We start from the raw sequence: 27,373 nt of genomic DNA, 5'->3' as shown, positions 1-27,373 counted from the left end.
GTGGACCTGGCACCCAGCGGGCAGCGGAGACTAAGGGTGCCGCTCACTGTCCCCCCGAGCACAGGGCAGCCCCGCAACACAGAACCATCAGCCCGAAAGTCAGCGGAGCGCCTGCAGGGAAACCCCGCCCCGGGGCGTGAAGGAGCCCGGGGGCAGGCGCCAGCTTCGCAAATCAGCCTGGAGAGCAGGCAGAGGCTGGGGCCACCACAGGGTCTACGTTTCCGCAGCTGGGGGTTTCAGAATTCCGAGCGCCAGGCGCCATTCGGCTTTTAAAAACTCTGTTGCGGGGAACGTCGGGACCCCCTCGCACCACTCAAGGCGGAAGCAGGACCCACCCCCGCACCCCGGCCGGGCTTCCGGCCGGAAGCGGAAGTCACCGGCGCCTGCGGCCAATGGGGGCCCCGGGAGGGCGGACCGAGGCGTGGCCGAGCAGGTCTCGCGAGAAGGGCGGCTGAGGCGGCAGCCAATAGGGACGCTGCGGGGGCGGGCCGAGGCAGAGACGGGCGGGTCTCGCGAGAAGGGCGGCGGCGGCCGGAGCAGTTGCGGCGCGGAGCGGCGGGCCGAGCGCGGCGGGCGCATGGAGGGCGCAGCGGGCGAGCGGGCGCCGCTGCTGGGCGCGCGGCGGGAAGCGTTCGCGGGCCGGCGCGCGGCGTGCGCGGCCGTGCTGCTGACGGAGCTGCTGGAGCGCGCCGCCTTCTACGGCGTCACTGCCAACCTGGTGCTGTTCCTGAACGGCGCGCCGTTCAGCTGGGAGGGCGCGCAGGCCAGCCAGGCGCTGCTGCTCTTCATGGGCCTCGCCTACCTGGTGTCGCCGTTCGGCGGCTGGCTGGCCGATGCGCAGCTCGGCCGCGCGCGCGCCATCCTGCTCAGCCTGGCGCTCTACCTGCTCGGCATGCTGGCCTTCCCGCTGCTGGCCGCGCCCGCTACGCGCGCCGCGCTCTGCGGGGCCCCGCGCCCGACGCGCCTCCGCAACTGCTCGGCGCCCCCCTGCCCCGACGCGCCCGCCCGCTACTGCGCGCCCGTCGCGCTCGGCGCGCTGGCGCTCGTTGGGCTGGGCGTGGGCGCCGTTAAGGCGAACGTCACGCCCTTCGGCGCAGACCAGGTGAGCGCCTCGCGGGTGCGCCAGGTGCGCTCAGGTGCGCACGGGCGCAGAGGAGGGATGGCCCCACAGATGGAGGGGCCCTCCCTTCTGGGGAGGGGCCATTTGGGAGTGATGGAGAGGAGCGGGGATCTGGGAGGGTGTCCAAGGTAATGGCTGTCGGAAGAGCTTTCCGGGACTCGCCAGCAACAGGTGCAAAAGCCCTGGGGCCGGGAAGGGAGCGATGCCCTTGTTGCTGAAGCTGCTTCCGTGACAGTCATGCTGCAGTATATAAATGTATCAAATCAACACGGATTGTACACACTTGAAGTCCCCTAAGGTTCTATGTCAAATACCTTTCAAAAAACCAAAAACAGAACCAGGGAAAGAAGTGGTAGGCAGGGGCCAGGTCCTGTGAAGCTTTTAAAAGGCTTTGAGGTGTGTTTTGAATAGAGTGGGGAGCCTTTGTGGGTTTGGGGGAGGAGTAATAGGATCTGATGTTCGGTTCTAAAAAAGGGTCTTCTAGAGCACAGGTGTGTGCCTGGCAGCTGAGGCCTGACCGCCAAATCTGGTCTACTTCCTGTTTTTGGAGGGCCCACAAGCTAAGAATGAGAGTGGTTCTTAGGTTCCTGAGTGGTAGGAAAAAAGCAAAAAAGAGTCTTTCGTGACAAGGGGAAATTTTATGAAATTCAGATTTCAGTCTCCATAAATAAAGCTTTATGGGAGCAGCCCTGCCTGTTGCTGGCCACACACGAGCCTGGGCTGGGGCTGCTTTCATGGTGCCGTGGCAGAACGGGGGAGTTGTGACAAACACTGGGTGTCTCTCAGAACCTAAAATACTTATGCCCTGCCCGGTTACAGAAAAAGTTTGTGACATGTGATGTGGAGATTAGTGAAGGAAGTGATGAACACAAGCATACCAGGTAGGAGTCCATTACACTGGCCCAGTTAGAGGGGTTTGCACTAGATGGACTCCGTGGACATGGAGTCAAGAGCGTGGATTTAGGGGAAGTCGTCGTGGTAGAGTCAGCAGCAGTAGGGAAGATCATTCCCTAGGTTTTTGTGCTGAATAACCATGATTCTACCAACGGCTTGCTGTGCACCAGGCCCTGTGCTCAGTACTTGATTGGTCCTCGTGACGCCTCTGCTGCTGTTGTGCTCGTTTTACAGATGAGGAAACCAAGGCTTGAGAGGATCAGTCATGTGCCCCAAGTCGCACAGCTAGTACATGACTGAGCCAGGGTGCAGGAGCCTGGCCTTTGAATCTGAGCTTTAAGTAAAGGACCTGTGTCAGGCTACCCATGACAACAAGGTGTTACCTTCTAACCATGTTGGGAATGATAGCGGCCTCATGTCCCGGATTCTTCCTTCTCTGCACCAAGAAATGTGCTTTACACACGTGAACTCATCGGACCTCATGCGAATCTCATACCCACTTGTCCAATAAGAAGATGGAGGTACAGAAGAGGGCCTCTTTTTGTTGTAGTGAGTGATCCGGCTGGGGCGGTAGTCCGGCTCTGATTTCCTGATTGCTGCTTTAACCGTGGCTTCGAGATGGGTGTTGTGGCGCATAGTGCAGTTGGGGCGGAGTTGGGTGTCTGGGCCCAGGCTCGTGGCCCAGCCGTGGGTGCCGTCAGTGAAAGCACAGCATTGGCAGCACCGTGAAGCACCTTTAAAGACCGGCCACATGGGCCACGTGCTACGTGAACATTTGTCTTGCCCCTCACTGTCCTTGTTACACTGCCTTATCTGAACCTCAGGACAGTTTACAGACTGCTCTTGTCTGTTTTACCGGAAACACCCGGGGAGAAGGTTCGACCCGCCCAGAACCACAGCAGGGGAGTGGGAGCTGGGTTTTGACCCAGGCAGTCCAATTTAAATGTCCATTCTCTCCATTTGATAATGGACCAGCAATTAACGTTTCATAACGGACTGTGTGCTCTTGTAGAGGTTATCAAGAATGAGTGACAGAACAGGAACTTTTTTGATGTGTAATAACACTTGGACATTAAAAAAAAATGCTCTCTTCTACCAGATAACTGGCTTAATCTCTTCAAATATTTTTTTTGATTTTTCATTATATTGAGTTAGCCAACATACGGTACATCGTGAGTTTTTGTTGTAGTGATCAATGATTCATTCATTGCATGTAATACCCAGTGCTCATCACAACACGTGTCCTCCTTGGCTTTATTTTCAGATTCACGTGGGGTGAAATGTCATCATGTTACAACTTACTTTTAAATTATTCAGCCTAAAGAGTATTTCATTTATAGCTACAGAAAAAGAGAACCAAGGATCTAAGTGAAGGTTATATAAAAGTGTATGTTTTGCTGTTACTTCAACTTTTGTGTAAGATTAAAACATTGAAGTACAAAGTTGAGATGTCCTTGAAGTGGTGGATAAAGTGGACGTGGACCCTCCACGCACTGGCATATCCCTCAGCCATGAGCGCTGGAACATGCTACAGTGGGGATGAAGGCTGGCAACACCAAGCCAAGTGGTAGATCCAGACATGAAAGATTAGGCGTCCTTTCATTCCTCTTGTACAAAAGTGCCTGGCATGGACAAATCCATAAAGACTGGAAGAGGAGTGGCAGCCGGGGGCGGTGGAGAAGGGATGGGAAGTGCCTGTGAAGGAACGGCGTTTCTTGGTGGTGTGATGAAATGTGGAATTGGATAGTGTTTGTGGTTGCTCAAGTGTGGGCATGTCAAAACCACGGAGCCGTACATCTCAAAATGGTGAATTGTTTTGTATGTGGACTGCGTCCGTGACAAAGCATCTAGAAGGGAAGCCTTGGTACCCTTCTGTCAGGGTGCTTGCTCCGTGGCAGGTGCTGTCGGCTTGGTGGAGGGGGTGTGGCTCCGAGACTCAGGTCTGGGCGTGAAGCCTGCCAGGCTGGACCTCAGGGTGACTTAGCTCCTCATCTGGCTCGCCTCGTTTTGAGGAAGTCTGTGTTTCTAAGGCACTTTTTATGCTTCTCTGTCACCCCCCCATCTCTGATATAGGGCCTTTAGGAAGTGTTCCCAACGAGAGATGAGTGGGGTCAGGCTGTGCAGCTTTGGGAGGTGTCCACTGGCTTGGGACAGCAGATGGGCCACTAAAGATGCCATGGTGATCCACACTGATGCAAATCGTGTCAGTCCCTTCATCCTCCCCTGCGCTTCAGCTGTTTGAAAGGTCACATTCTTTTTCTAAATAGCAAACTGAAAGAAGAAAAGCTTACTTTACAGATGTAGAGAGCAAATGATATTTTTTTTTCCTAGTGGAAAAAAAGTGACAGTCTCGTGCATTTGAAAGGATTTTTCCAAAGCAGCCAACTGTCTGGCTTACTGTATGTGGCTCTGTTCTGTTAGCTGCACTTTTCTGAGCTGAGGGCAGTGGTATCTGTTGACCTGTCACATGAGAGGCTGTTTACCCTCCAAGGGGAGGGCTAGAGGCCCCTGCGCGCAGATGATGATGTAATGTGACTGGCTGTGGGCTTGCCAGCTCAGGGCACAGAAGCATGTGATTTGCAGTTTATAGGATCCGGCTTCCCATTTGTAGGAAAAAAATCACTGGTATGTGCTTATTTAGGGCCTTAGTAAGAGGCTTTGATTTCTAAAGTAACGTTAGAGAATTAGACTTGGACGTTCAAAGCAGCTGGATGCCAAGTTCACGCGGGACGATGTGCACAGTGTCGCCATAGGTGATGAAAGGGTCTGATGTACTTCAGCTAGTACGTACATTGTCTGCATTAAGTGTAGATGTTCTGTTTTACCGGCCCTCTTCCTTTTGAGGCCTGCTGAGCGCCCCCCATTACTGGTTCTTATATCTTTAGTTATATTTTCTCTGTAACCATTTCTCTGCTTTTGATTTTTCTTTCCTCTGGTCTTTCTTTGAATAGCGTGAATATTTGCGTCCAGTTTAGTGACATTTGTATGCATTGTGTCCCCATGAAGAGCTGTCTTAGAAATAAGAGAAATTCCCGGGACAACTCGTTGACTCTGTCCTCACGCCAGCATTTGGTGTAGGACCTCCGTCCTAGTCTGACATAGACGGGAGAGTTGAAGCCCCTCCTGAGAATGTGTGGTTTACTTAAGACTCAGATTTTCAGTCTGGGATGCTGGTGACCATGTTATCAGCTCAAGCATGTCTCTTGCCAACACAGTAGCCTTACTTACTCATTTTGGATTAAAATTTTTTTTTCTTTTGAGGAGCACACAATTTTATTTTATACCTGTACTTTAATTTCAAAAAAACAGAGGTTACAATATTGTATCAAGTTATATGATTGCTAACAAGGTGCTTTTTTGTATCTTGGACTTGGTTGTTTGGGCCCCCATTGAAAACCTTTTTTGTGCTCTTCTGGTGGAGATTGTTCTGTGGAACCTGTCAGATCTATGATTGGCACAGAAATCAGTCTTTTGATAACTTGTAACATAAGGAGGAGACAGCAGAGGTTCCTAGAACAGCAAGCCGAGGACCATCTTTCTTTGCAACCCAGCATCGACCTTTAGCTAGTAAGCTTGTTTAGAAATTGTGTGAGATTACTGGCTAGAGTAGAGTGGTGTCCGTGTAGACGTGGACGTCACGGTGAGAAGGGAAGGAGTGGGGGGTGCCTGCCCCCACGTGGAGTGCCACCGGCGCTGTGGGGCCCGTCGCAGTAGTCCCGTGGGGAATGTTACCTGGTGCTTCTGCCGAAGTTCAGGAGGTGAGCAGTTGTTGAACCCTCCAGGAATCTCTGTCCTTGCCAGCGTGTCTCCCGGCTCCCTCCATAGTCTTCCTGGTCTGAAGTAGCGTCTAGTGTTTCAGTCTGGAGTTTCCTCCGTGGCCCGGATTGAGCAAGGCGTGGAGCTATACAGCAGTGGTTCTAAAACTTACTGTGAGTAGAAGTCACCTGGAAAATGTTTAAAAGGCTGATTCCTGGTTCCCAACCCCAGAGATGATGACTCGGTGGTCTGGCCTGAGAGCCTTGTGAATCGGCACTTTTGGGAAGCATTCCAGTGTTTGCAGAGCAGGCGGTCCCCAGATGTTACTTTGAGAAACTCTCTTGGATTTCCTGGTTGTGAGCACACTTAAGCACGACTCAGAAAGTGTAGCGGTTGAAGTTGTGGGGTGCTCCTTCGGCAGGGGTCTGGAGCGTATCTGTAAGCAGAGCTGAGTGTGCTGCGTTTCTTACACGCTGCCATGATGACGGTGACCATGGTCACTTCATCACACAGGCTTTTCATCCGTGAAGATTACCATGTTTCAAAGTCTGTTTCCTCCCTGTTGTTTTAGGTTAAAGACCGAGGTCCAGAAGCCACAAGAAGGTTTTTTAATTGGTTTTATTGGAGCATTAACCTGGGAGCGATCATTTCGCTGGGCGGCATCGCCTATATTCAGCAGAACGTGGGCTTTGTGACCGGCTACCTCATCCCAGCGGTCTGCGTCGGCGTCGCTTTCCTGGTCTTCCTCTGCGGCCAGAGCGTCTTCATCACCAAGCCTCCCGATGGCAGTGCCTTCACCTATGTGTTCAAGATACTGGCATATTCGTGCCGTCCCCAGAAGCCAATCAGAGATCACAGTCAGAGTGGGTGAGTGCCGAGTTGTGATCATAGGCTCAGCCTAACACGACTTTCCCGTCGCTGTGAATAAAGTACTCGCTTATGTCTGACGCAGGCTATCTGCAGGGCTCTGGGCTAGTCTAATGTCTCGTGTCAGCTCGAGGGGTGGTGTGGCATTACTGTCTTCCAGCAACCTGATTCCAAGCTCATACTTTTAGTGCTTAACTTCCACATTGAATTTCTTCTCAGTGCTGATTTAGATGGACTTCTTGCCTATATAAAGATGAGGGAGGTAGGGGTGCCTGGGTGGCTCAGTCAGTTAAGCGTCTGCCTTCAGCTCAGGTCATGATCTCGGAGTCTTGGGACCAAGCCCCGAGTCAGGCTCCCTGCTCAGTGGGAGCCTGCTTCTCCCTCTGCCCCCTGCTTGTGGTGTCTGTCTCTCTCTCAAATAAATAAATAAAATCTTTCAAAAAAAAAAAAAGATGATGGAGGTAGAAATTGGCAGAGAGACACTCTACATATTGTGTACATTTCTCTTCGTATTCTAAAAAGCTTTAGACCCATTTGAATGACAAATCAAGCAGTTGCTTCCTTTGTGGGTACCTCCCTGTGCTCCTTAAACAGTAAGCTGTTGTTTCCCACTTCTGAGTCAGCAGCTGTGTTGGGTCAGGGTGGGCCCATCATCCCATTGTCACCGCAGCCGCTCTGTGACAGAAGGACATTATAGCATCTGGAGATGCAGGTTGGGAAACTACAACATCCCCTTTGTGTGGGACTTCCCTGTTTTAGCACCAGAGCCCCACGTCCTGAGGTTTGTAGCACTGAAAGCCCCACGCCCTGGGGAAGTCCCAGGCAAACTGGGATGGATGGTAGGTCACCATCGATGCATATTAATAAGGCAAGTCCGGAACTTAGCCCGAGAAAAGACCTCAACAGTTTTGGTGTTTGTTTGTTGAAGCGTAATCTTCTCGTAGTACAGTGCATCCCTCGTAGCTGTACAGTTCTGAAATTATGACAGTCTTATTTGACCATGTGATCGTGGTGCGGTCAGAATATAGAGTATTTCCATCACCCCAGAGAAGTCCCTGGGACCCATTGTAGTCAACCCCCTCGGAATATTTTGATCAGAGTAGACGTTCCTGAGGGATGGTCAGTCCCTGAGCCAGAGGCTGACATTCAGCCACACGGAGCCTTCTGCCTCTCAGGGCAGCACGCTCATGGCTGGGTGGCCCTGACTGCTGGAAGGTTCTGCAGGCCGACCCCAGACCTGCTGCCTCCTGGCTGATCTGCTTCTATCTTACGTATGCCCTTGGAGTTACGAGAATGTCTGATATTTGCTTGCACGAGGTAGGCTTGAAGCTGCTCCGGAATAGCTCTTGTGGCCCCGCCCCTGGGCTTCAGGCTGCGGCTCCTCCGCGGTCCCTGCACGGGGTTCCCGCAGGCCCCGCAGCCAGTCCTGGAATCTGCAGGGGTCAGTGTGGCATTCAGACTCCTCGTTTGGAACTGCCGATGGTGGCACCACACTGAAGAATGTTTAAAAATTCAAACCATGCCTCCCTGTTCTGCTTTGCCAGAGCCTGACTTTCACTAGGCAGAAGCGGGGTTTCACATCCCAGGTGTTCATTCTGTAGATTGATTACTCACAAGCAGAATACATCTTCTTGTAAAGTTTCAGTGTGTCGGTGTGGGTGGCACCTGGTAGACATTTCAGTGAGAGGACAGTACTGCTTCATGGACGGTTTTGGGTTCTGAATGCGCAAATGGCCTGATGAGAAAGATCTGGACTTCTATTTGGAAATCTGATTTCCTGTTAGGTTTGTTTTTGGACAACTGGCACAGTTAAGATAAAAAGGAGAATCTTGCAGAGAGGCCGGTGGTCCAGAGAATTCTCAAATTATGCTCTCCTTGTACACAGAGTCTGAGCTCTGTGACCTTGGGCAGGTGAATGACCTTGCCAAGCCTGCATTCCCTTTTTGTACAGTGGAGAGGGGCTCATCTCACACGATCATTGTGAGGTCTGAGAAGCTGACGTGCGCACAGCTCTCAGCAGAACACCTGGCCCATGATGAGAGTCCGGCTGATGTCAACTACTTGGTCAGGATGCTCTTGCAGAAAGTCGGCTCCAGAAATCGAGGGAAGTTCAGCATCGCATCACCCAGTGTTTCCTTTATCTGGCCCGGTTCTGGTTTCCTTCTGGCCTAGGTTGATCTGTGTCTCAGAGACTAGTTTAATGCTCAGTCCCTGTGTATCTGTTCAGTTCATCAGACTGAGTGGAAATAGCTCTAAACCTTCTTTGAGATACAAACCTCGTGGAGTTGAGAGGCTGAGAATTAATAGACGCCGTTCCTGGGAGAGTATCTTCCTGGGAGAGTGCAGCCGTGTGTGCGTAGAGACCCTGCACACAGTTCCAGGGAGCACGGCCTCCTGGAGCTGGGGCGCGTTCTGGGTCCCGTCTATGTTTCACGTCATGTGTGTCTGTGACTCCATGTTGGACCCTGTGTGTTGCAAAATGATACACTAACAACGTGTGTGAGTTAGGGAAAGTGTGAGGTGCGTGTCAGCTTAGTACTTTTCAGAATACCTTCATGACGTAAGCTAAGTAATGTAACCAGTAACATGTTGAGTGATTCTGTGTGTAAAAATGGATTTGTTACTGGTCACTGACATGTTTTTAGAGAGACACATGTAGCATGATGAGGCATCACTGATAGTATCTGAAAGAGGTATGCAAGGACTTTACATTTTCTCTTGGCCAAAAAAATAAAATAAAATAAAATTGAAAAGCTGCAAATATTTTCAAATGAAAGTGTGGATAGAATCTTTGGAGTTTAGAATTTCTCTTTGAGTGTGGTTTTCCTACGTACAGTCAGGAGTAGTGTCTTTCTAAATTTATTCGTGTATCTCTAGCACCGGGTAGAACGGACCTGGGCGTGTAGTACGTGCCTGATAAATATTTGTTGAATTGAATTTAGTTGTCCAAAATTTGGCTAAAATATTAAGTTATAATTTTTAGTCTTTTGAGTCCCCCCCCATACTCTAAATGTTCAGATGAAGAAATGTCAGTGTTGTGAGACAAAAATGATTTAAAATAGTAGTCACTTAGTTATAAATTGGATAGGAGTTTATAAACTAAAAAGCAGACCACTGCCATTTATATATGAGTCCCAGAATTGGAAGAAGGGAAGAATTCTTAACGGTAATTCATTATCTCCTGGTATTTCTGGCTTTAGAGAATAGTTGGCAAATAAAACAAAATTTTTTTTTTCTGTTTTATCCCTAAGAATCTAAGAGCATACATCTCTGTTGGAGTGTTTTGGAGCTATCCACAGGGACGTGCTAATTTTATAATTAATGCAACTGTCCTAGAATAAGCGAACAGGTGCAGCTGCTAATGCATGAGCCACGGCCAGAAGGCCTGAGCTGTGACCATGCCCGACACACCTGAGCGGGAGGGTGAGGCCTGTGGCCAGGGAGCAGAGGGGCAGGTGGTGTCCCCTGTCCCTGGGCCTCAGGCTCTGCAGCCAGGGCCCTTTCGGCCAAATCCCAGCCCCGTTCTCTGGCTTTGTTACCTTGGGCACGTTCTCGACCCTCTCCGTGCCCTGGCTTCCTCCATGGTGCAGCAGGACCAGTAAGACGACCCTGATGCATGCCTCCCAGCGCCGTGGTCCAGGTTAACGAGCGAGCACCCAGTGCCACCGGCTGCCTGGTGACATCGTCATGTCGCTGTTGCGATTGCAGTGCCCTGCCAGAGCAGAACCCTTCCTCACGGGCCCATCAGCGGCTGAACTCTAAGTCAGCAGCGTTAGTAACAGCGTCAGTGTTATGCTTGTGACGTTTTCACATTTGAAAAAGCCAAACAGTCCAGCCCATTTTTTTCCCTCAAACGCTCATCCAGCTGTGTAGCTGAAGTAGTGGCCAGCTTCAGACGGAACCGCTGGCCTTGCTCGGCGAGGGTGACGGGAGCCGGGCTAGAGACCGGACGCCGCGCTGTGTCTGCGGCCTGGTAACGTGTCAGGAGCCGCAGGCGTGCGTCCTGAGCAGGCGCGTGCGCGTGCTTCCCGCCGGTCCGGCGGCTGTGCTTCGTGTGCGCGGTTAGTGAGGAGCAGGGTGACTTTAGCAGACCAGTGCAGCGCGCTGGCTTCCTGCCTCCAAACTTAAATTGTTGCCACAGACTTGATTTCTGGGGCTGGAAGAAAACTAACTCCTTCATTTTATCTCCCAAAGTGAAGGCCTTGGAGTCCTTCAGCACTCTTCTAAACACAGTCTGTTTGATTCATGTAAGAGGTCTCGCGGAGGGCCGTTTTCGGAGGACACGGTGGAGGACGTGAAGGCCCTTGTGAAGATCATCCCCGTGTTCTTGGCTTTGATACCGTACTGGACGGTGTATTTCCAAGTGAGTGTGATGGTCGGGTATCCGTTGCTTTCCGTCCCCACCCTCGCGTTGGTCGCCCCCAAAGCGCAGGGCCGCCGTGCTCTCCTTTGCGGAGTCTCTGGGATCTCGGAGTCCTGCGTCCGGCTGTGTCAGGCGTTTTGAAAACCTTTGCATGAGAGAAGCTGAGAGCGGGTGTGCTTCTGTGTTTCCAGGCCCCACCTGTGGTTTAATTCCTCTGTTGCTTCTTTTCCAAAGCTGATGTCCAGATGACCTGTATGAGGACCAAACACTCGATCTGTTTTCAGAGCCGAGCCCCGCGCGCGTCCTCGCGGAGCGGTGTAGGGTGGGCAGCAGGCTGGCACGCGGGAGTGTCCCCACCCCTCACCATGCCCTTTCCACACCCAGATGCAGACAACGTACGTTCTGCAGAGCCTTCATTTGAAGATCCCGGCGATTTCCCGCATTACAGCCACGCCTCATACGGTGAGAACTGAAATGATGTGAAAGTGTCACCCGGAACTTATATAACGGGCGGGTGCCTTAGGCCAGTCGTAGGTCCTTCACGAGGGTCCGCGGCTGCTCGAGCCAAAAGCTTTCTCTTTGGGACTTCTGCTTATGTTACAGACTGCTTCTGTCGGCTGTGTTGTTCCCTAGGTGATTGACGGATGTCAGCCAACCACTACTATTCCCACCTGACTGTTCTCTCCCTAAAAGCACAGAACAATGCAAATGCACTTAGACATGAAAATCTTTTTCAGTTCCAGTGTCTTGAAACTGAGACTTTTTCCCTAGGAGGGTGTACTCTGTAGGAATGGACTCTTCTAGAATAAAGATTTTCTCAGACATCAGCGATGAGGTGAGTGAGGACCTGCTCCTCCCGAGAACTAACCTTGTCTCGTGCGTTTCCATTCCAGTTCCCGGCGGCCTGGCTGACCATGTTCGACGCGGTTCTCATCCTCCTGTTAATTCCCCTCAAGGATAAACTGGTTGATCCCATTCTGAGAAGACATGGCCTACTCCCGTCATCCCTAAAGAGGATCGCCGTTGGAATGTTCTTTGTGATGTGTTCTGCCTTCGCTGCAGGTGGGGAGGCGTTTCGGTCGCATTTCTGGAGCTCGAAACTGGTGTTCGCCGCCGTGGGTGTCTCGGCACCGTGACCAGCCCCAGGTCACACTGCATGTGCACGCCCTAATAGAGGACAGCCATGGGGGGCCGTGAACGGGGGTGTTCACTTTCTGGTTTCCGTTATGTGAAGGTTAAGATTTTCTCCCTGAGGCTGTGCCGTTTCTCTTCTAGAGCTGAAACCGGTAAAGTGCTCTGGAAAGTGACTTTTGGCTTGGACCGCTGGGGGCTTGTTCTCTCCCTTCCGATTGAGATTGTGGACGACTGTTGATCACTGAATGGATGAATTTTTGTATCCGTCTCAAAGTCATGGGTTCACCCTTAACGTTCTTAACTTTAGGTCCAGAGTCACCTTTGGTCTGCCCCTGAACAATGGCGTGTGTGTTTTGTGAGGAGAAAGGTTTTATCAAGTCCAGGTCCGTGACCAGCCCCCATCCCCTAGAGAGGGGATGTGAGCCTGCACCCCAACCCCGATGAGGGGAGTGTTCCTTTGGGGGCCCCACTGTGTCTTCATGACTCTTAAATTCTGAACTGGGAGGTTGGTGGACTATCTTCTATGGACGTTCTCAACTCTGGAGTTCTTCCTTCATTAATATTTTGAAAACTGTGGAACCATAAGACAGCTTAGTTACATAACAAGAACAGAAAAGCTGATGTTCCTGAACCAACGGTATATCGCGCACTGTTACGAGGAATTTAACGTTAAGCACTGCTGAGACAGAATTTAATATTCTCCAGCACTGTTTCCCAGCAGCCTCTGTGCACTGTCCCCAGAGTGAACATATTGATATAGTACTTAATAGATTTAAAGAAATGAGTCCCTAGGCTTAAGAAATCTATATTCCAGGGACCAGGACATTTTAGAAGACAATTACGTTTTCTCTTGATCAAATAGATAATTAAAGTGAGGTCGTGTCTGAATGAAGTTTTTACTGTGTGCTCTGTTCATGATTCTGTTTCCCTTCCAATCCTGTGGCACATGGGGAAATAAGCAAGAGCAAATAAAAACTAAATTGCAGTGGGGCTGTAATTGCGGGTCTCATTAAGCAGGATCAGAGATCATCAGGGCTGTCGGAGTCATAGCTGCCTGGGGACGGTGTCTGATTGTCTGTCCTGCCTCCCCTGAGCACCTACCACGGGCTCAGCTTTGGCCCCTGCAGCTCCCTTCTGTCCCTGCACTGGGGGGCCCTCTCTGCACCACGGCCACGTCAGTCATGTGCCAAGGAAGGGGGTCCTTGTTCTCTCCCCAGGAAGGGCGGTGTCCTCGGTTTTCAGGCATTCCCTAGGAGATTCTGGGCTTGGGCTCCTTTTACCGTAATCTTTTCTTCCGGTGCGATTGCTGGCCCGGTAGCTTCTGGGGGCCGCCCTGAGAACCAGGGAGGGCGTTCCTGTCGTCTCTGCACATGTTTGTGTAGGAGGCAGCTGACAGATGAGTGACCTGAGAATACCCCGTGGGAATGGCATCCACCCTTCACCAGTGCCAGCAGAGTGCACGGCACTTCACGCCCAGAGCTGGGCAGAACAGGCCCTGCTCTGCAGGCTGCCTGCGCCCTGGGGGTGGGGGTGAGGGACTGGTGTGGTCATGCGGCCTGAGGCTTCTGAGTTGGAATTGCTTTCTTAGAAATGGAAAGCACCCACTACGCTTGTGTTCTTCAGTAGTGGAAAAGGAGCCCCAAAGTCATCGGTTCGGAAATTTTAAGTATCTGGTACTTGATGTAAGCACAGTTTATTAAATGTAATGTAAACAGTGGCTTGAGCTTCAAGCAGTTTTATTTCCAGCTCTAGCAAGTATTTAATTGGAACATTAATAGGCTTTGAGTAGAGATTGAAACCATCCTAGCAAACCAAAATTTTAATAGAAAGGAAACTGTTTTGCCTTTGAACTTACTACCCTCCCTGTAACCAATCAGTATCTTCCATTTAGAACCATGCCTGCTGGTAATGGTTCATTCTTTCAGGTCTTGCAGCTGAGAATCAGGCAGGTCCCAGGGGTTTTTTCAAGTGTGCATAAGGAAAAAGGAAGTGTGTTCACAGGTTAGATCTCCTTTTCCCCTTAAAGAACTGTGTGTGTGCTCCTGAATTACTGGGGCGATAGATGCTCACTGGAGGGGAGGTATCTTGGAAGCATGAAGATGAAAATAAAAACCAGCTGTAATTTCCCTGGAGACGCTCACCATTAGGACAGTGCAAACCTGCCTGGTCTTGGTGTGTCTGCACACGTGTACCCCCTCTGTGATTTTGCAGAAACAAAATCCTTTTGTGCAAGCTGATACGAGTCTGATGAAGAAAAAAATAAGTGTCAGGAAAACCATAAGAGTGTATAATAAAATATAATAAATAAGAATTAAGGAGGGAAAAACTGCAAATACAGACGAGCCCCCCCCATGCACACGCACGTGCAGGCACGCACACACAGACACACACAGACACACACACAGTTAAGCGCTTATAATTCCACCACCTTAGGAAATCTGTAATTGCATTCTGCAGGTGCATGGGAAAATTGCATACGTGTTATGTGGTAGATACATTTATATTTCCTTTGTCATGCTTTGAAAACCAGCCCTGAAGTATCATGAATATCGTTCCATGTCAGACGTTTTCTCTGCAGTCCTCTGGGGTTGGGGGTTGGAGTGCTTGGGTTCATGACTCTGGGCCTTACTGCAGGGGATTTCTGCAAGTGTCATCATGGCATCCCTGTAAGGCTTTGGATAATCTGACGGAATTCTCTTCTGGGAAGGTAGTGACTCCGCCATCATCCCAGGCTGGTGGTGCCCACCCGTCCATGTGCTGGCCCCTCCATCACCCTTGGAGTGCTCGTCACACAGGGGTGTAGGCGGGAGTCTGTGCGCAGCCTTCAGGGCCAGAGAGCATCCTGAAATTGGGGCAGAACCCGCTGAGAGCCTTTTCCTGGGTCATACCTGCCATTAGTAAGAACCATGGGCCCACAGCAGGTTTTCAAAACTTAGTATCATACAGTCGATCCATGGTCATGACAAATGCACAGAGAAGAGCCAGGGAGACCCTAGAGTGTCCATAACCCCCCATCCAGGGTGACCGCATGATGTCTTCCTAGGACATTCGCTGTTACAGCTAAGTTCGTCTTTTTTTTTAAATAGAAGTGAAACAAACCATTCATAATTGCTCTTGCATATTATATACATACCGCTTTTCTATGTCAATTACACATTTAAATCATGGTTTTTAACAACTACACAATATCGCATTGTTAAATATACCATCGGTTCCTAGACCAGCCCTCTCTCAGTCCATAGGATGGCTGACACCAGTCTATCTGCACGCCAGACACGCTTGTGCAGGTGCCCTCGTCCGTCCACATGTCTGCCCTCGGCTTTGGGTCCCCTTGGTGGGAAGTGTTGAGGCCACGGGCATGGGTTCTGCTGTCTGCTCCCTTGTCAGTGCTCGTTAGTTTTTCTGTGACTCTCTTCCCTGAAGGATTTAAACACAGTACATCTTCATTTTAATGTATGTTATGGTGATGGTGATTTCCCTCCCACACATCATCAGTCCTCGGATTCTGTGTGCCGTTATGCCCAGTGGCGTTTTGTACCAGGGTTTTCTTGTTAATGTTGACCTGTAATCAAAACTTTCATCAGAGGAATAGTCTTTCCAGGGTTTTCATCTTTTCTTTAATTTTATTTATGGCATCTTGCAGTTTTATGCATTTCTTCATTTTAGATCCTGTGCATTTTGTGTTAGGTTTATTCCTAACTACTTGATGTATTTTTGCTCGATCACATGAGGAATTTTTTAAAAATTCTGAGTTCAAATGAATTCTTTTCAAACAGTCACTTATTTTCTTCAGAAAACATGGTTCCTCTTCCTGCCTTCACGGTGGTTCTCCGTCCCTGTGTCTCTGTTGGGCGGTGTTGGCGGGACTGTGTGCGGCGCTGGGAGAGCTGGTGGTGATGGAAGCCCGCTCCCGCTGGGACTTCGACGGGGCACCTCCAGGGCAGCTCCCCAGGGAGCTTAGAACCTGAGTTTGAGACACATTCGTGGTGATGCTAAATTTCTAACCTTTATTTCAAGTTTATTGGGTATTTCTGGTAGAAATGAATGTCAGATTTTTCTCCAGTAACATATTTTGGGTTCCAGGAGGATTACATGCCCCCCCCCCCCGGTATTCATGCTTTTTATTTATATTAAATTCCTGGTACTCACTCCTGCGGTTTCTAAAACAAACAAGTTTGTCCAGAGGGCAAGCTGACTGACTGCCGTCTACTGTTTTATTCACACCTGTGTGCCTCCATCCCTAGTTGACACCAGTCTGGGTTTTGGTGTTGGGGTCGTGTAGCTTCATAAAAGGAGTTGCTGGACCCCCACTTTCTGTGGGCAGGAGAGTAGTTCAGCAGGGGAATTCTCCGTGTGCTCCCCGGGGAGCTCAGACCTGTGCCTAGAAAAGCATATGAACGCGTTACTCTCTCAGGGGGAATGGGATGATGTTTTCACCTTTTTCTCAGTTTTGTCCAGATTGTGTTTTCTCTTGAATCACTTAAGTGTTTTTTTAAAAATGTCCCAAGTAAACCATTCATTTTATTGAGTTTTAGAAAAATTATTGGACTGGAGATAAAAATTGTCTTTTAAAAAAATCTGTCGTGTTTCCTTCCTCATTTCCAGTTTTGTGTATTTATGTGCTCTTTTTTTTAAATTAGGTTTGCCAAAACTGTATGTATTTGATGATTTTTCCATAGAAGTATTTCTTGAATTTATCAGTTTGACCTTCTCTGTGTTTTCTAACAATAGAGAATAATTGAGATATAATTTCTCTCCATTACCTTGGGTTTGTTTTGTGATTTTCTCTCATGAGTTAGAGTCTTTCTTTACTTTTGCCTCTTGTTCCCTGTTTAATAGTGAAAACCGTGGAATGGCATGAATTTGCCTGTCACTGCTGCTTTGTCAAGTCTCATGTGCTGGGATTGGTTGTGATTGTGTTGTTTTCTAAGACTACTGAACCTGGCTTTCACTTCCTCTATGACGCAAGAGTAATTCCAGAGACCTGTTTCCCTCCTACTGATGTTCATCCATTGGTTAATGATGCCTCGTCCTACTGTGGAATTGGGAGAGATCATGGCTTTGGAACTCCCGCATTCGGACTTCAAGCCCTCCTTTCCGGCCTGGTAGCACTTTCTGGAAATATTTGTAGGAGACAGAGAGGATGGTTCCTCTGTTGGAGCGCCATCGGCTGTGTTCATCAGATGCGTTCTAGCAGGAGCCCTGAACTGCAGGGCCTGCGAGGGGCTCTGGGGGTCCAGGAATATGTGGTGGTCTCTGCATCATCGGTCAACAGGGCATGGTCCTGCCCACACCCTCTCTCAGACACTGTGTGGGTCTCCCAGAGTGACCCCATGAGCGCTGACCTTTGTGTCCCCTCCATTCAGTGAGTTCTGAGCTGTGTGTTGTGTCCACAGAGGCCAGGGCCTGCCTTTGGGCCTCCGGATGGCAGCCCTTGGACCAGACGAGCCCTTGGTGGTTTTTGTCTTCTGTTCTGACGAGGACTTGGAGAGGCACGTGTCTGTCTTCTCTGGGGTTAACTGTGGCCCCTGTGGGAAGGTGGCCCCTTGGGGGAGAGGTGGTGCATGTGGGGGTCCTGAGCCCGTGTGTGAGGCCAGATTTTGTGCTGCTCCCCTTTCAAGAGCAAGGTGCCGTTAGTGTCCCTGGCTTCTGTGGAGAATAAATGCTATGGTGTCTGTGAAGCGGGGGGCAGAGGGCTGTGCGTTGACGCAAAGGGCCCGCATGAAATGGAGCACATCTGTGATTTCCGGTGTGTTTCTCTTGAATCTTTCTGCTCTTGTCACGTGGTGTCCCCTCTTCCTTTGCTGCTGACCTCTTCCTTTGCTGACTGCTGCTGCGTCTTGGCTGTCCTTCCTGTCCCCTGACCCCCTCAGTGCTGGTGTGCATTCCACCCCCGTCCTATCCAGTGGGTTTGGTCTGCTTTGACCCCTGCAGAGTCATCGGTCCCTGAAGAGTGTGCTGCGTCCGCTGTTCCGGCACCTTCCTTCACGCTCGTGCCTATGCTTCCTTGTTAGCTCCCTGCTGTTACCGCAGGACGGACTGTTCCAGGGCCTCAGTGGTTGGCATCTCCCCTTCCTCCGTTATCAGCTCCTGCGAGCAGGGCTCCGTCCCGTTGTCTTCTGCGCGGTCGGCCACGCGCTCCACGCCCCTGATCCTTCCTACCACAGGAGAGCTCTCGTTCATCTTCACAGGCTCTCTTCCTGGCCTCATCCTCTGTGTCCCCCTGGCCAGCACCCTTGTTCTGCCTCTTCTCCGCTGGTCTGCATGGCATCTGTGACGTGGGTAAGACCACAGAGCAGGTCTTGTCCCCAATGGCATGCCCCACGCGCAGTTGTAAACATGTCCTCTTACCTGTCTGGCCTCCCCTGTGGAAAAGAGTGTTTTCTCTAGCTTCAGGACTGCTTGAGAGGGTCCTTCCCTACAGAGCCAGCTGCGCTAGTATTGCCCCAGAACCTTCCAGCTGCACGCTGGTAGCCAGTGCAGTGACCTTACAGCGTGAGGGGAACCTCGGCTGACCCAGAGGAAGCCAGTCACACTTTGTACCGTGCCCAGAGGACAGCTGTCACTTGTGCCACCACCAGCATCCTGGCAGAGACAGCCCTGGACACTGCCACACCTCAGACGCCCCGTCCAGAGCAGCCAGGAGCGCCAGACACACGGCTCTGCAGGCCTGGGGCTGCTCCTGCGCTTCCTGCTAGAGGACAGGGTGCGGGGGCTGGGGTCCCCTCCACGTGCCTCTGGGGCAGGGATGCAGGTGTTTCTGATGGAGGTGAGCCAGAGGCCTGTCCTTACCTTGCTCCTTTGATACACGCTGTCCGCATTCTCCTTGTTGGGACATTTCCTGTGACCTGTAGCTTGGGGGCAGATTCCCAAATTCGTTTTCCCGTCCTCCTTTTACTGGTCGCCTGGACCTTTCTCATTCTCAGGTTTTAAAAGGAGTATTTCATAGAGTCCCCTGCCCTCTCCCAGACAGCTGTCCTTCTTCGTACTCTCTGTTTTGAATACATGTGTGTTTGTGTGTATAGTAAATACTAGGGCCCATCATCCCCTTCACGGCTCTTCAGAAACAAAACCGGTGACCTCTCCAACCTAAGAACTTGGAGCTACAGCTGTTGCTTTTAAACTGGTTGGTTTATTTTTTGTTGTACAAGGAGTGGCTGTGCTCTTGCTCGTTTCCTTGTGTCTTTTTGTTGCCCTTGACGACTGACCAGTAACGGAGCGAGATCACGGTGCTGCTGAGGGCGCAGGCTGTTTGCCGGGGTTCACCGGGGAATCTGGCATCGTCAGCCGTGGCAGTGGTTGTAGTCGTACCGGTAGTAAGTCAGTGGACCAGCCTAAATCCGTTAGCGTGGCAAGAAGGGACTACCTCCTGACAAGTGGGTGCCGGCGCTGTGACAGAGGGCGCACAGGTGCGCCATCTAGACATTGGAGGATTAAGTCACACGTGTGGAGCGTCTGTCGTGTGGGGCAGTGTAGAGACCCGCGGAAGTAGTCTGGTGGGATCGGTGCTTGAGAAACTATTTAGGAAGTCGGGAGCCGGGCAGTCCTTTAGGCCGGTTGCTTCTGGGGGCAGCTGTGTCACTGGGCCTTACCTTCTACTTTTTAGAATAGTCAGAGCATCTTGCAGCAAGCCTGTAGTGCTTTAGTTTAACTGCAGATGTGAATGAACAAGTGTCCTATTAACCTCCTTATGAATTCTAGGAATCTTGGAGAGCAAAAGGCTGGACCTTGTTAAAGAGAAAACCATCAATCAGACCATCGGAAAAGTCGTGTATTACGCTGCTGACCTGCCGATATGGTGGCAGGTCCCACAGTACGTGCTGATTGGCGTCAGTGAGATATTCGCCAGCATAGCAGGTGAGGCCTCGCTCCCACCGGGTCTGGGGCTGGCACGGTCCGGAAGGGACGGGGCCAGGATGTCTTCCTGGGTGCTCTGTTAGAACGCATGGAGACGCAAGGGGCCTATTGCCCTTGGGTTTCGTGGCAGCAGCTGTGGTTCAGAAGGTAGTCAGTACAGTGAGACCGTGGCTGAGGTTCTTGTTTCTGGGTATAAAAACAGGGTTCCCAGAGACATTTCTAAGGCTTGTCCACTACCGTGGAGGCGCCACAAGAGAGAGAAGGAGGAAGAGGCCGTGGGTGGTTCATCCCAGATCGGACACTTCCTAACCACAACTCTGTGGTTACGCCGTGGCAGCCCAGCTGCCAGCTGCCACCAGAGCTCTGGGTGTATCAGGTCGCCTCGATGAAGGAGGCAAACCTGATTCCTGAAACCTGTTGCACAGGCCTCTCTCCTCCTGAGAGCAAGATTCTGTGGGGTGTAGACAAGTGCCTTGTGTGCAGACCTGTTCCCAGCTGCTGGAAGGGCGAGACAGAGTGATGACCACAGCCGGATCGATTGTGGGGGGATGCAGGTGGTGGTTCCCCTCCGCACCTGTCCTCAGACTCAACGCAGAATGCGCTCATGACTCTGTGAAGGAGATGAACAGAGTGGTCCTTCGTTTGGAGTATGTTGTAAATCTCCACTTGTAGTTGTTATAAAAATCTGAATTTACAGATGTCTACATTGAAATTATTTTAGAATATATTGCCTTTAAGGTAGAAGTCTTACGTAGAATCCCCATTTTAGTCTGTATATGTTGTTTTCAGACCCTCCTTAGTTGAGAACATAGAAGTTTGCTGCTTTAACCATGTAGATGAAGCAGTACGAGAGCCAACAAGTCAGGTGCTACCGTGATGTTTGAGAGTGAGGACTTGAATTTTTGCTCCATGACTTACTTGAAGGACTGTCATGGTGAATAGAAGGGGCCCCTGATTTTGACCTTGTGTTAAATGCAGTCTTCAAAATAGGGAAGGGAGCTGCCCTGCTTACCCGAGTCCCCACGTGGGGCCCCGTGCTAACCCTGACATATTTAGGCAGGGGCCCTGTCAGCCCACCTCTCACAGAAGCAATGCTCTTCTTTCTGTAGGTCTAGAATTCGCCTATTCGGCCGCCCCCAAGTCCATGCAGAGCGCCATAATGGGCTTGTTCTTCTTCTTCTCTGGCGTGGGCTCGTTCGTGGGCTCTGGACTGTTGGAGCTGGTGTCCATCAAAGCCATCGGCTGGATGAGCAACCACACAGACTTTGGTAAGGGCCACACCGTCTGTTTGAACACGGCCGTTGGCAGAACCCGGCGCTCGGGTCATGTTAGCGGAGCTCGGGCGCTCGGGAGCTGGCTGAGACCCCTCCCCACCTGATCCCCTACGTCCCTGCGAGTTTGCCGGGGCGCAGGTGAGCCCCTCTCTGTTCCGGGGCCAGATCAGCTTGGCCACACCTGCGGGTCTGTGGGGCTGCTGCTGCTTCCTCGACATATCTTGCCTCAGTAGAGTCTGTATCACCAAGTTCTCTTGGTTTACCTTGGTTTGTGTTTGTTCTTCTTTTCATGACAGTACCTTTAAATTTTCTGCTGTTGAAGACACAGATAATAAGGTCCTTTCTTGAGTCACGGCTCTGACTCGTGACCGTCAGGAGGGGATTTTACCGCTGATGCCAGTAGGTGGCATGTTGGGGCGCTGAGCAGAATCACTCACCAAAGACAGAGTTCTGCTGTTCCCAGATCTGTGGTAGCTTTTAACTGGACGCAGGCCATGAAGGTTTCTCTCTTCTTACGTTTTGCCTGTGAAGATGGCCTTATTACTTGTTCTTGCTCAGTCATGCAGCATTTGCTCGGGTCCAGGGCCCTTAGCCACTTTCAGGTCATAAATCTTGAAACTCTGATGAATGCCTGCGGACTTTCCCAAAGAAAATACAGAATTCCAAAGCCCTTCCCTGACTGAGCGAACATTCCCGTCCTGAGGGGCGAGTTCAGGCCTGTGGAGCTGTGGAGTTCCAGTGTGACTTCCGCCCCCGCGGCCCCCGGAGCCCTGGCACGCTGTGCCCGGCTGTGGGAGCATCTCCACGGCTGGCTCAGACCGGGTTGTTCTGAAGAGAGCAGGCAGGGCTGGGGCTTTGCTCTTCCTTCCCGGGCCCCTGGGAGGACCATGGAGCAGGGGCACAGTGGCTTCTGGGAATTCTCACGGGCTCTTGGTGTCCTGTGATCTATTTTGCTGTGCACAGGACAGACCTTCAGAGAAAGTCTTGCTGCAGAGACCAGACTCTGTGATTCTTCTGTTTCTTTGTCTTATTTTTCAGCGTATCTTAAAGGCTTGGTTGGTTTCGGTGATTTCATCCCTCGTCACTGATTAGTGTCTCCAGCTTCACCATCATTCGCCCTTCATTTCTCACAGGCTAGTTTCCGGCTCCCGCCGTGAGGCTCGTCTCCAGTCCCTGTGCCCGGCACACACAGGTCTTAGAGCTGGATCCTGTGTGTGGTGTTGTTTTCAGAGCAGTGTGTCCTAGGACAGCCCTGCACAGTATCTCGTGCTGTCCTGATTTTCACACCAGTAAGGAGAGTTGCAGCGAGCGGTGTCCGAGCCCCCAAGGCCCCGCAGCCCCCAAGGCACGGAGAGGATGTGGACGAGGGAAGCGCACAGTGGGCCAGGCAGCTCCCTCTCAGCGCCCTCCCACCTGGGGGTTTGGGGAGAGAATGGGCCCAGGTAACCCCCACCACACACACCCAAATAAAATCTTGCTTCGGGAGAAGGAGCAGAGGTGTCCTGGGCGCCATCTGTGCTTTTCCTTTCTGCCCTTGGTTGAGGTTGGTGATGAAGCAGGTGGCGTTGAGCCGGCTTAGCATCTTACGATTGACACACGAAGTGGCTCCGTGTGTTGTTACAGGGCTGCGGTGTGGAGGACGAGCCCCCGCTCATACTCCGTTGCTCCCTTCCCTACCTGTCCTGCCGGTAGGCTGGGTGTTCGTCCTCATCATCATCACTTAGATCCGGGGTAATTCAGACTTAAGCATACCAGTCTTTTTTTTTAAGGATTTTTTTTTTTTTTTGAGGTTGGTTTTAGAGCGTGCACAAGCAGGAGGAGGGGCAGAGGGGGAGAGAGAGAGAAAGGGAATCCCCAAGCAGGCTCCATGGTGAGAGGGGAGCCCAGGCGGGGCCATTCCCACGACCCTGAGATCATGACCCGAGCTGCAGTCAAGAGTCGGACGCCCAACGGAATAAGCATCCCTAAAGCACACGCATCTTAAGTGCACGTCTGGAACATTTTAATCCAGACCGGGATGCAGGACATTTCAGGAGGCTTCCCTGTGCCCTGCCATAGGCCGTCTGCTCACCACCCCACCAGGCGCTTGGTGCTGCGACGTTGGGCACCGTGGACTCCTCCTCTAGTTTTTGCTCTGTTGTGGCTGCCTCCGTCCCACACTTGCATCTGGGAGTCATCCCCTGTGATCCCTTCTTTCTTACTCTGAGGAGTAGCCCATCAATGAGTCGGTCACAATTCATTGATCTGTTCTGCTCTTGCTGGGTGCCCGTGGTGTTTCTGGTGTGAGGTTATCATAAGTAAAGCTGCTGGGGACCTTCTCACACATACGTCTGGGGGCACGTGTGAGCTCATTCCTCCAGGGCCCAGGAGTGTCTTATCATATACAGCCTCCCAGAGTTTACTGTCTCAGGTGCGCTGTCCTTCAGTCTGTGAAGAGGCCCAAGGCAGTACAGCGTGACTGCTTGTGGGTGGTGAATGGGCTTCTGAACACCCTTCCTTATCCCACACAGGCCGACCCTAACAGGGAAAACTGTACTTCTCTTGGCTTGCCAGCTTTGAGCTTCAGAAGTTTAAGACTTATTTACATATTTACTTGAGAGAGAGCATGCGCGTGCCAGCGCATGAGCAGGGGCAGAGGGAGAAGCAAGCTTCCCGCTGAGCAGGGAGCCTGATGCGGGGCTTGATCCCAGGACCCTGAGATCATGACCTGAGCCTAAGGTAGACGCTTAATTGACTGAGCCACCCAGGTGTCCGAGCTTCAGAAGTTTGAAGTGACTCCTTAATTTGGGGAGATTTCTGTTTCAGTATTGGCACATAGAGTGACATCATCGGTGTCCCGACAGCCAGCTTGTCTGGTACCGTGGAGCTAACACAGCTGGTGACAGGAAAGCCTGGGCCCCACGAAGAGCGTGCCGCCTCCCAGTGCCTGGGATGGAGCCGGCGCACAGTAGGGGCTCAGTCACTGTCCTCCGCTACCTGCTGTAGATGGTCTGCTAGAAATTCAGGTATTACCACACCCCCTCCCAGACCGATCCACGTGGGAAATCGTTGCCCTCTACAGCCTGCTCGAGCACGCGTACAGACGTGTTACGTCCATCGTTAATTGTGTTTACAAATACAAGCACCATGAAACACTGCAGTTAGTTAGTATGTGTTCAGACGCAGAAGAGAAGTTCCAGAACAACCCAGCTTTACAAAGCCCTTCAGACGAACAGAAGCCTTGAGTTTTTAATAAGCAAATCAGAAAGCTGCTTCTGATGCATGTGAGAGAGCACAGCTCTGGAGACGCTGCTGACCAAGGACGCGTCTTGATTCGTCTGTCGAGAAATGTGTCCGCCTTTTCAGTGGGTGACGAGGGTGCGAATGGAAGGACGCCTGTGGGCCATGACGACGGGGTCAGGCTTTGTCAGGAGCCCAGGGCGATGTGTGTGAGCAGCTCTGGCTGTCTCCAGACACACGTCGTATTTTCTACACACTTCTGCTTGCTTCTCCCCATTGACTGGTTGTGGTCAGTGGTGCCGTGAAAACTCCAGCGGAAAGACTCCTGGTTTACAGACTTGGTGGTCCTGGACCCACATGTTCAGTGAGGACGGTAACAGGCTGGCATCGTGAAGCCTTCATGTGTCCCGGGTCCTGTGCGGGTACGTTACCTGCACGTTTACTCCTCACACCGACACTGCCTGCTGGCTGCTTTGTTGCCCCCATTTCACAGGTGGGGAAACAGCCCGGAGGAGGGCCAGCACGTGGCTTTGAGCTTTGTTCGTTGAGCTTCAAGATCTGTGTCTGTAACCTCTCCAGCCTGGTTGGGGTATATGGGGAACGACACGGAACAGTGTATGTGGAAGGCCGTGCTTCGTGCTTGGGCAAAGTTGAACATTAGGTATGTTAGCTGTAGAGACGAAATGTGCACCCGTTTCACTTTGAGGGTGCCGAAACCTGAACGTTTTGGGGAAAAATTTAAAAAACAAACTCTGTCTTCCTGTAGTATGTAGAGTGTATGCCAGCCGTCCGCCCTGGCTTGTGAAGGGCACACGTGTGGGAGGGCGCTTACTGTCCCTGAACTGCCGACCGGCACGGGACATCCAGAATCCTAACTGGACGTGGTGCCCGGGCTGTCCCACGGTGGGGCGTGGGGCGTTGGTAAGTGTCCAGATTCTAGACCCGTGCTGTGGAGGGCATCACCTTCAGGATCGGCGTGGGAATGGCCTCGTCAGGACCGCTGTGCCCTGGGCCAGCCAGCAGCCCCCAGGGCGAGCACTGCAGGAGAAGACCGGGACGAAACACCATTCGGTCCAGTGTTTGCTTCTGGGGGGGCAGGAACAGAGTGGGGTTGTTTGTTCACATTCCCCAAACTTTCTGTATTGGAAAAGTTTAACTGCAAAAAGACTTTCTCGACATCGTTTCTGCTGTGGTCAGTGGACGCTCCCTGCATTCACCTCGGACGGTCCCCTTCAGCCCACCGCTTGGCTTCTCTGGTGGATGTGGTCAGAAGTCGGTCTTGTCGGGGCGCCTGGGTGGCACAGCGGTTAAGCGTCTGCCTTCGGCTCAGGGCGTGATCCCGGCGTTGTGGGATCGAGCCCCACATCAGGCTCCTCTGCTATGAGCCTGCTTCTTCCTCTCCCACTCCCCCTGCCTGTGTTCCCTCTCTCGCTGGCTGTCTCTATCTCTGTCAAATAAATAAATAAAATCTTTAAAAAAAAAAAAAAAAAAAAAAGAAGTCGGTCTTGTCGCTGCGCTTCCCTGGCCAGGCACTTTAGCCCCATCCTTCCGTCGTCCAGTGGGGAGACGTTTGAGGAGCAGGGGGCCGTTCACGCCAGAGACCGCAGTCTGGAGCCCGTGCTGGAGACAAAGCTGGCTTCAGAGCGGCGTCTGCGGCGGTTTTAGAAGCAAAATACTCGTGCGTTTTAAATTAGATAAGATTTTTTTTCTTCTTTCTCTCTTTTTTTTTTTTAATAACCGCAGTTAAAAGTCACCCTGACTTAGCTAGAAACCAAACTTAATAGATAAAATCTCAAACAGGACCTAAGTGCGGCTGACGTGCTCCTTTCTCCTCGTTTCTCCCCAGGCAACATTAACGGCTGCCATCTGAACTACTACTTCTTTCTTCTGGCTGCGATTCAGGGAGCCACCCTCCTGCTTTTCCTCATAGTCTCCGTGAGATACGACCGGCAGCGGTCGCGAGCCAGCGGGGCGCCTGGCAGCAGGAGGACCTGACGTCCCCAGGGCCACAGCCAGTGGACTCTGAAGGTGGCCGTGTGCTGAGCAGGACAGGCTTCTCCAACTTCCTGACCACGCGCACGGTCCCTGGATTGTGTCTCCTCTTCTCCCAGATGCGCTGGGTAAGTGCCTTTCCATGGTTTCCCTCCCGGAGCAGATGCGGGCTGCTCCTCGTCCGGACTGCCGTGAACCCCTGGACAGAAGCCCACGGCGGAGCTTCGGGCCTCGGGAGACCGCGTGTGTGTCCGTCGGCGTCGTGATGTGTTAGATGCGGGCACCGTTTCCTCCCCGCATACCGTATGATCTCACTTTGTTTTTCCCTTGTTGACTAATGAACATCTACTTATCTTGAGGAATGGTAGGGCTTTTTAAGAGACAAAAGTCTGATGCTGCAAAGATTTTGTGCAAAGGTCATGTCGAGGGTTTCTTCCGTAAGCCGCCAATCCCGCCATTTCCCGGCCCGTCGGTGCGTGCTGGTAGTGAGTGGATTTCGTCTGCTGCTTCAGAAACGACTTCTCTTTTCAGTGATTGACGTTGGATTTTTTTTCTCAAGAAAGAACTCGCATCAGGAAATACTTGAGATCGAGTGTCCTATCTGAAGCTACAAAACAACGTGCAGGGTATTTGAAACCTCGCCTCGCGTGTCCTCCTGGTCACCTCCTTCTGGACACCGCTGAGGTTGAAGACCAGTCGTGGAGGAACGTTAGGAACTCGTGACTTGGAACAGAATTCGTGTTGCTCGAGACCGTTGGCCGTGTTACACATTACCTGTGGACTCGAGCTGTGTGGTGTCACTGGCTTCTGGATTGTTCTGGTGCTGGACGTGGGGGCCCTCATGTTGTTAAATAAAGTGTTCTCTGTTGCCGTATTTTTGGTGTAGCTTTCTTATAA

General features: G+C 51.6%; 1 protein-coding gene across 3 annotated transcripts; it reads left to right on the top strand.

Annotated features, from left to right (window-relative positions):
- The first annotated feature begins 521 nt into the window (after positions 1–521).
- SLC15A4 (solute carrier family 15 member 4) lies at positions 522–27,350 on the top strand. 3 transcript variants are annotated; one of them, XM_087857433.1, is made up of 8 exons: positions 526–1,102; positions 6,342–6,637; positions 10,892–11,000; positions 11,385–11,462; positions 11,894–12,062; positions 19,836–19,991; positions 21,101–21,259; positions 26,331–27,350. In XM_087857433.1, exons 1-8 carry the CDS (start codon positions 578–580, stop codon positions 26,477–26,479), a joined length of 1,641 nt encoding a protein of 546 aa, XP_087713559.1. In that variant the 5' UTR covers positions 526–577; the 3' UTR covers positions 26,480–27,350. The 3 variants fall into 3 exon arrangements, with proteins under 3 accessions (XP_087713560.1, XP_087713559.1, XP_045635113.1); XM_045779157.2 differs by having other exon boundaries at positions 527–1,102; positions 10,832–11,000; XM_087857434.1 differs by lacking the exons at positions 19,836–19,991; positions 21,101–21,259 and having other exon boundaries at positions 522–1,102; positions 10,832–11,000.
- The last annotated feature ends 23 nt before the right edge of the window (positions 27,351–27,373 follow it).

This window comes from Ursus americanus, chromosome 30 (assembly GCF_024610735.1).
Source record: "Ursus americanus isolate L20-20 chromosome 30, mUrsAme1.1.p, whole genome shotgun sequence".
Classification (NCBI taxonomy): domain Eukaryota; kingdom Metazoa; phylum Chordata; class Mammalia; order Carnivora; family Ursidae; genus Ursus; species Ursus americanus.
This window is presented reverse-complemented; position numbering and strand designations above follow the sequence as displayed.

Excerpts from the sequence above, each read along its gene's own strand:
- SLC15A4 (XM_045779157.2), top strand. The coding sequence starts at position 578 with ATGGAGGGCGCAGCGGGCGAGCGGGCGCCGCTGCTGGGCGCGCGGCGG. Across the intron at positions 1,103-6,341 it reads CGCCCTTCGGCGCAGACCAG|GTTAAAGACCGAGGTCCAGA; the intron begins GTGAGCGCCTCG and ends CTGTTGTTTTAG. Across the intron at positions 6,638-10,831 it reads AGAGATCACAGTCAGAGTGG|TGAAGGCCTTGGAGTCCTTC; the intron begins GTGAGTGCCGAG and ends TATCTCCCAAAG.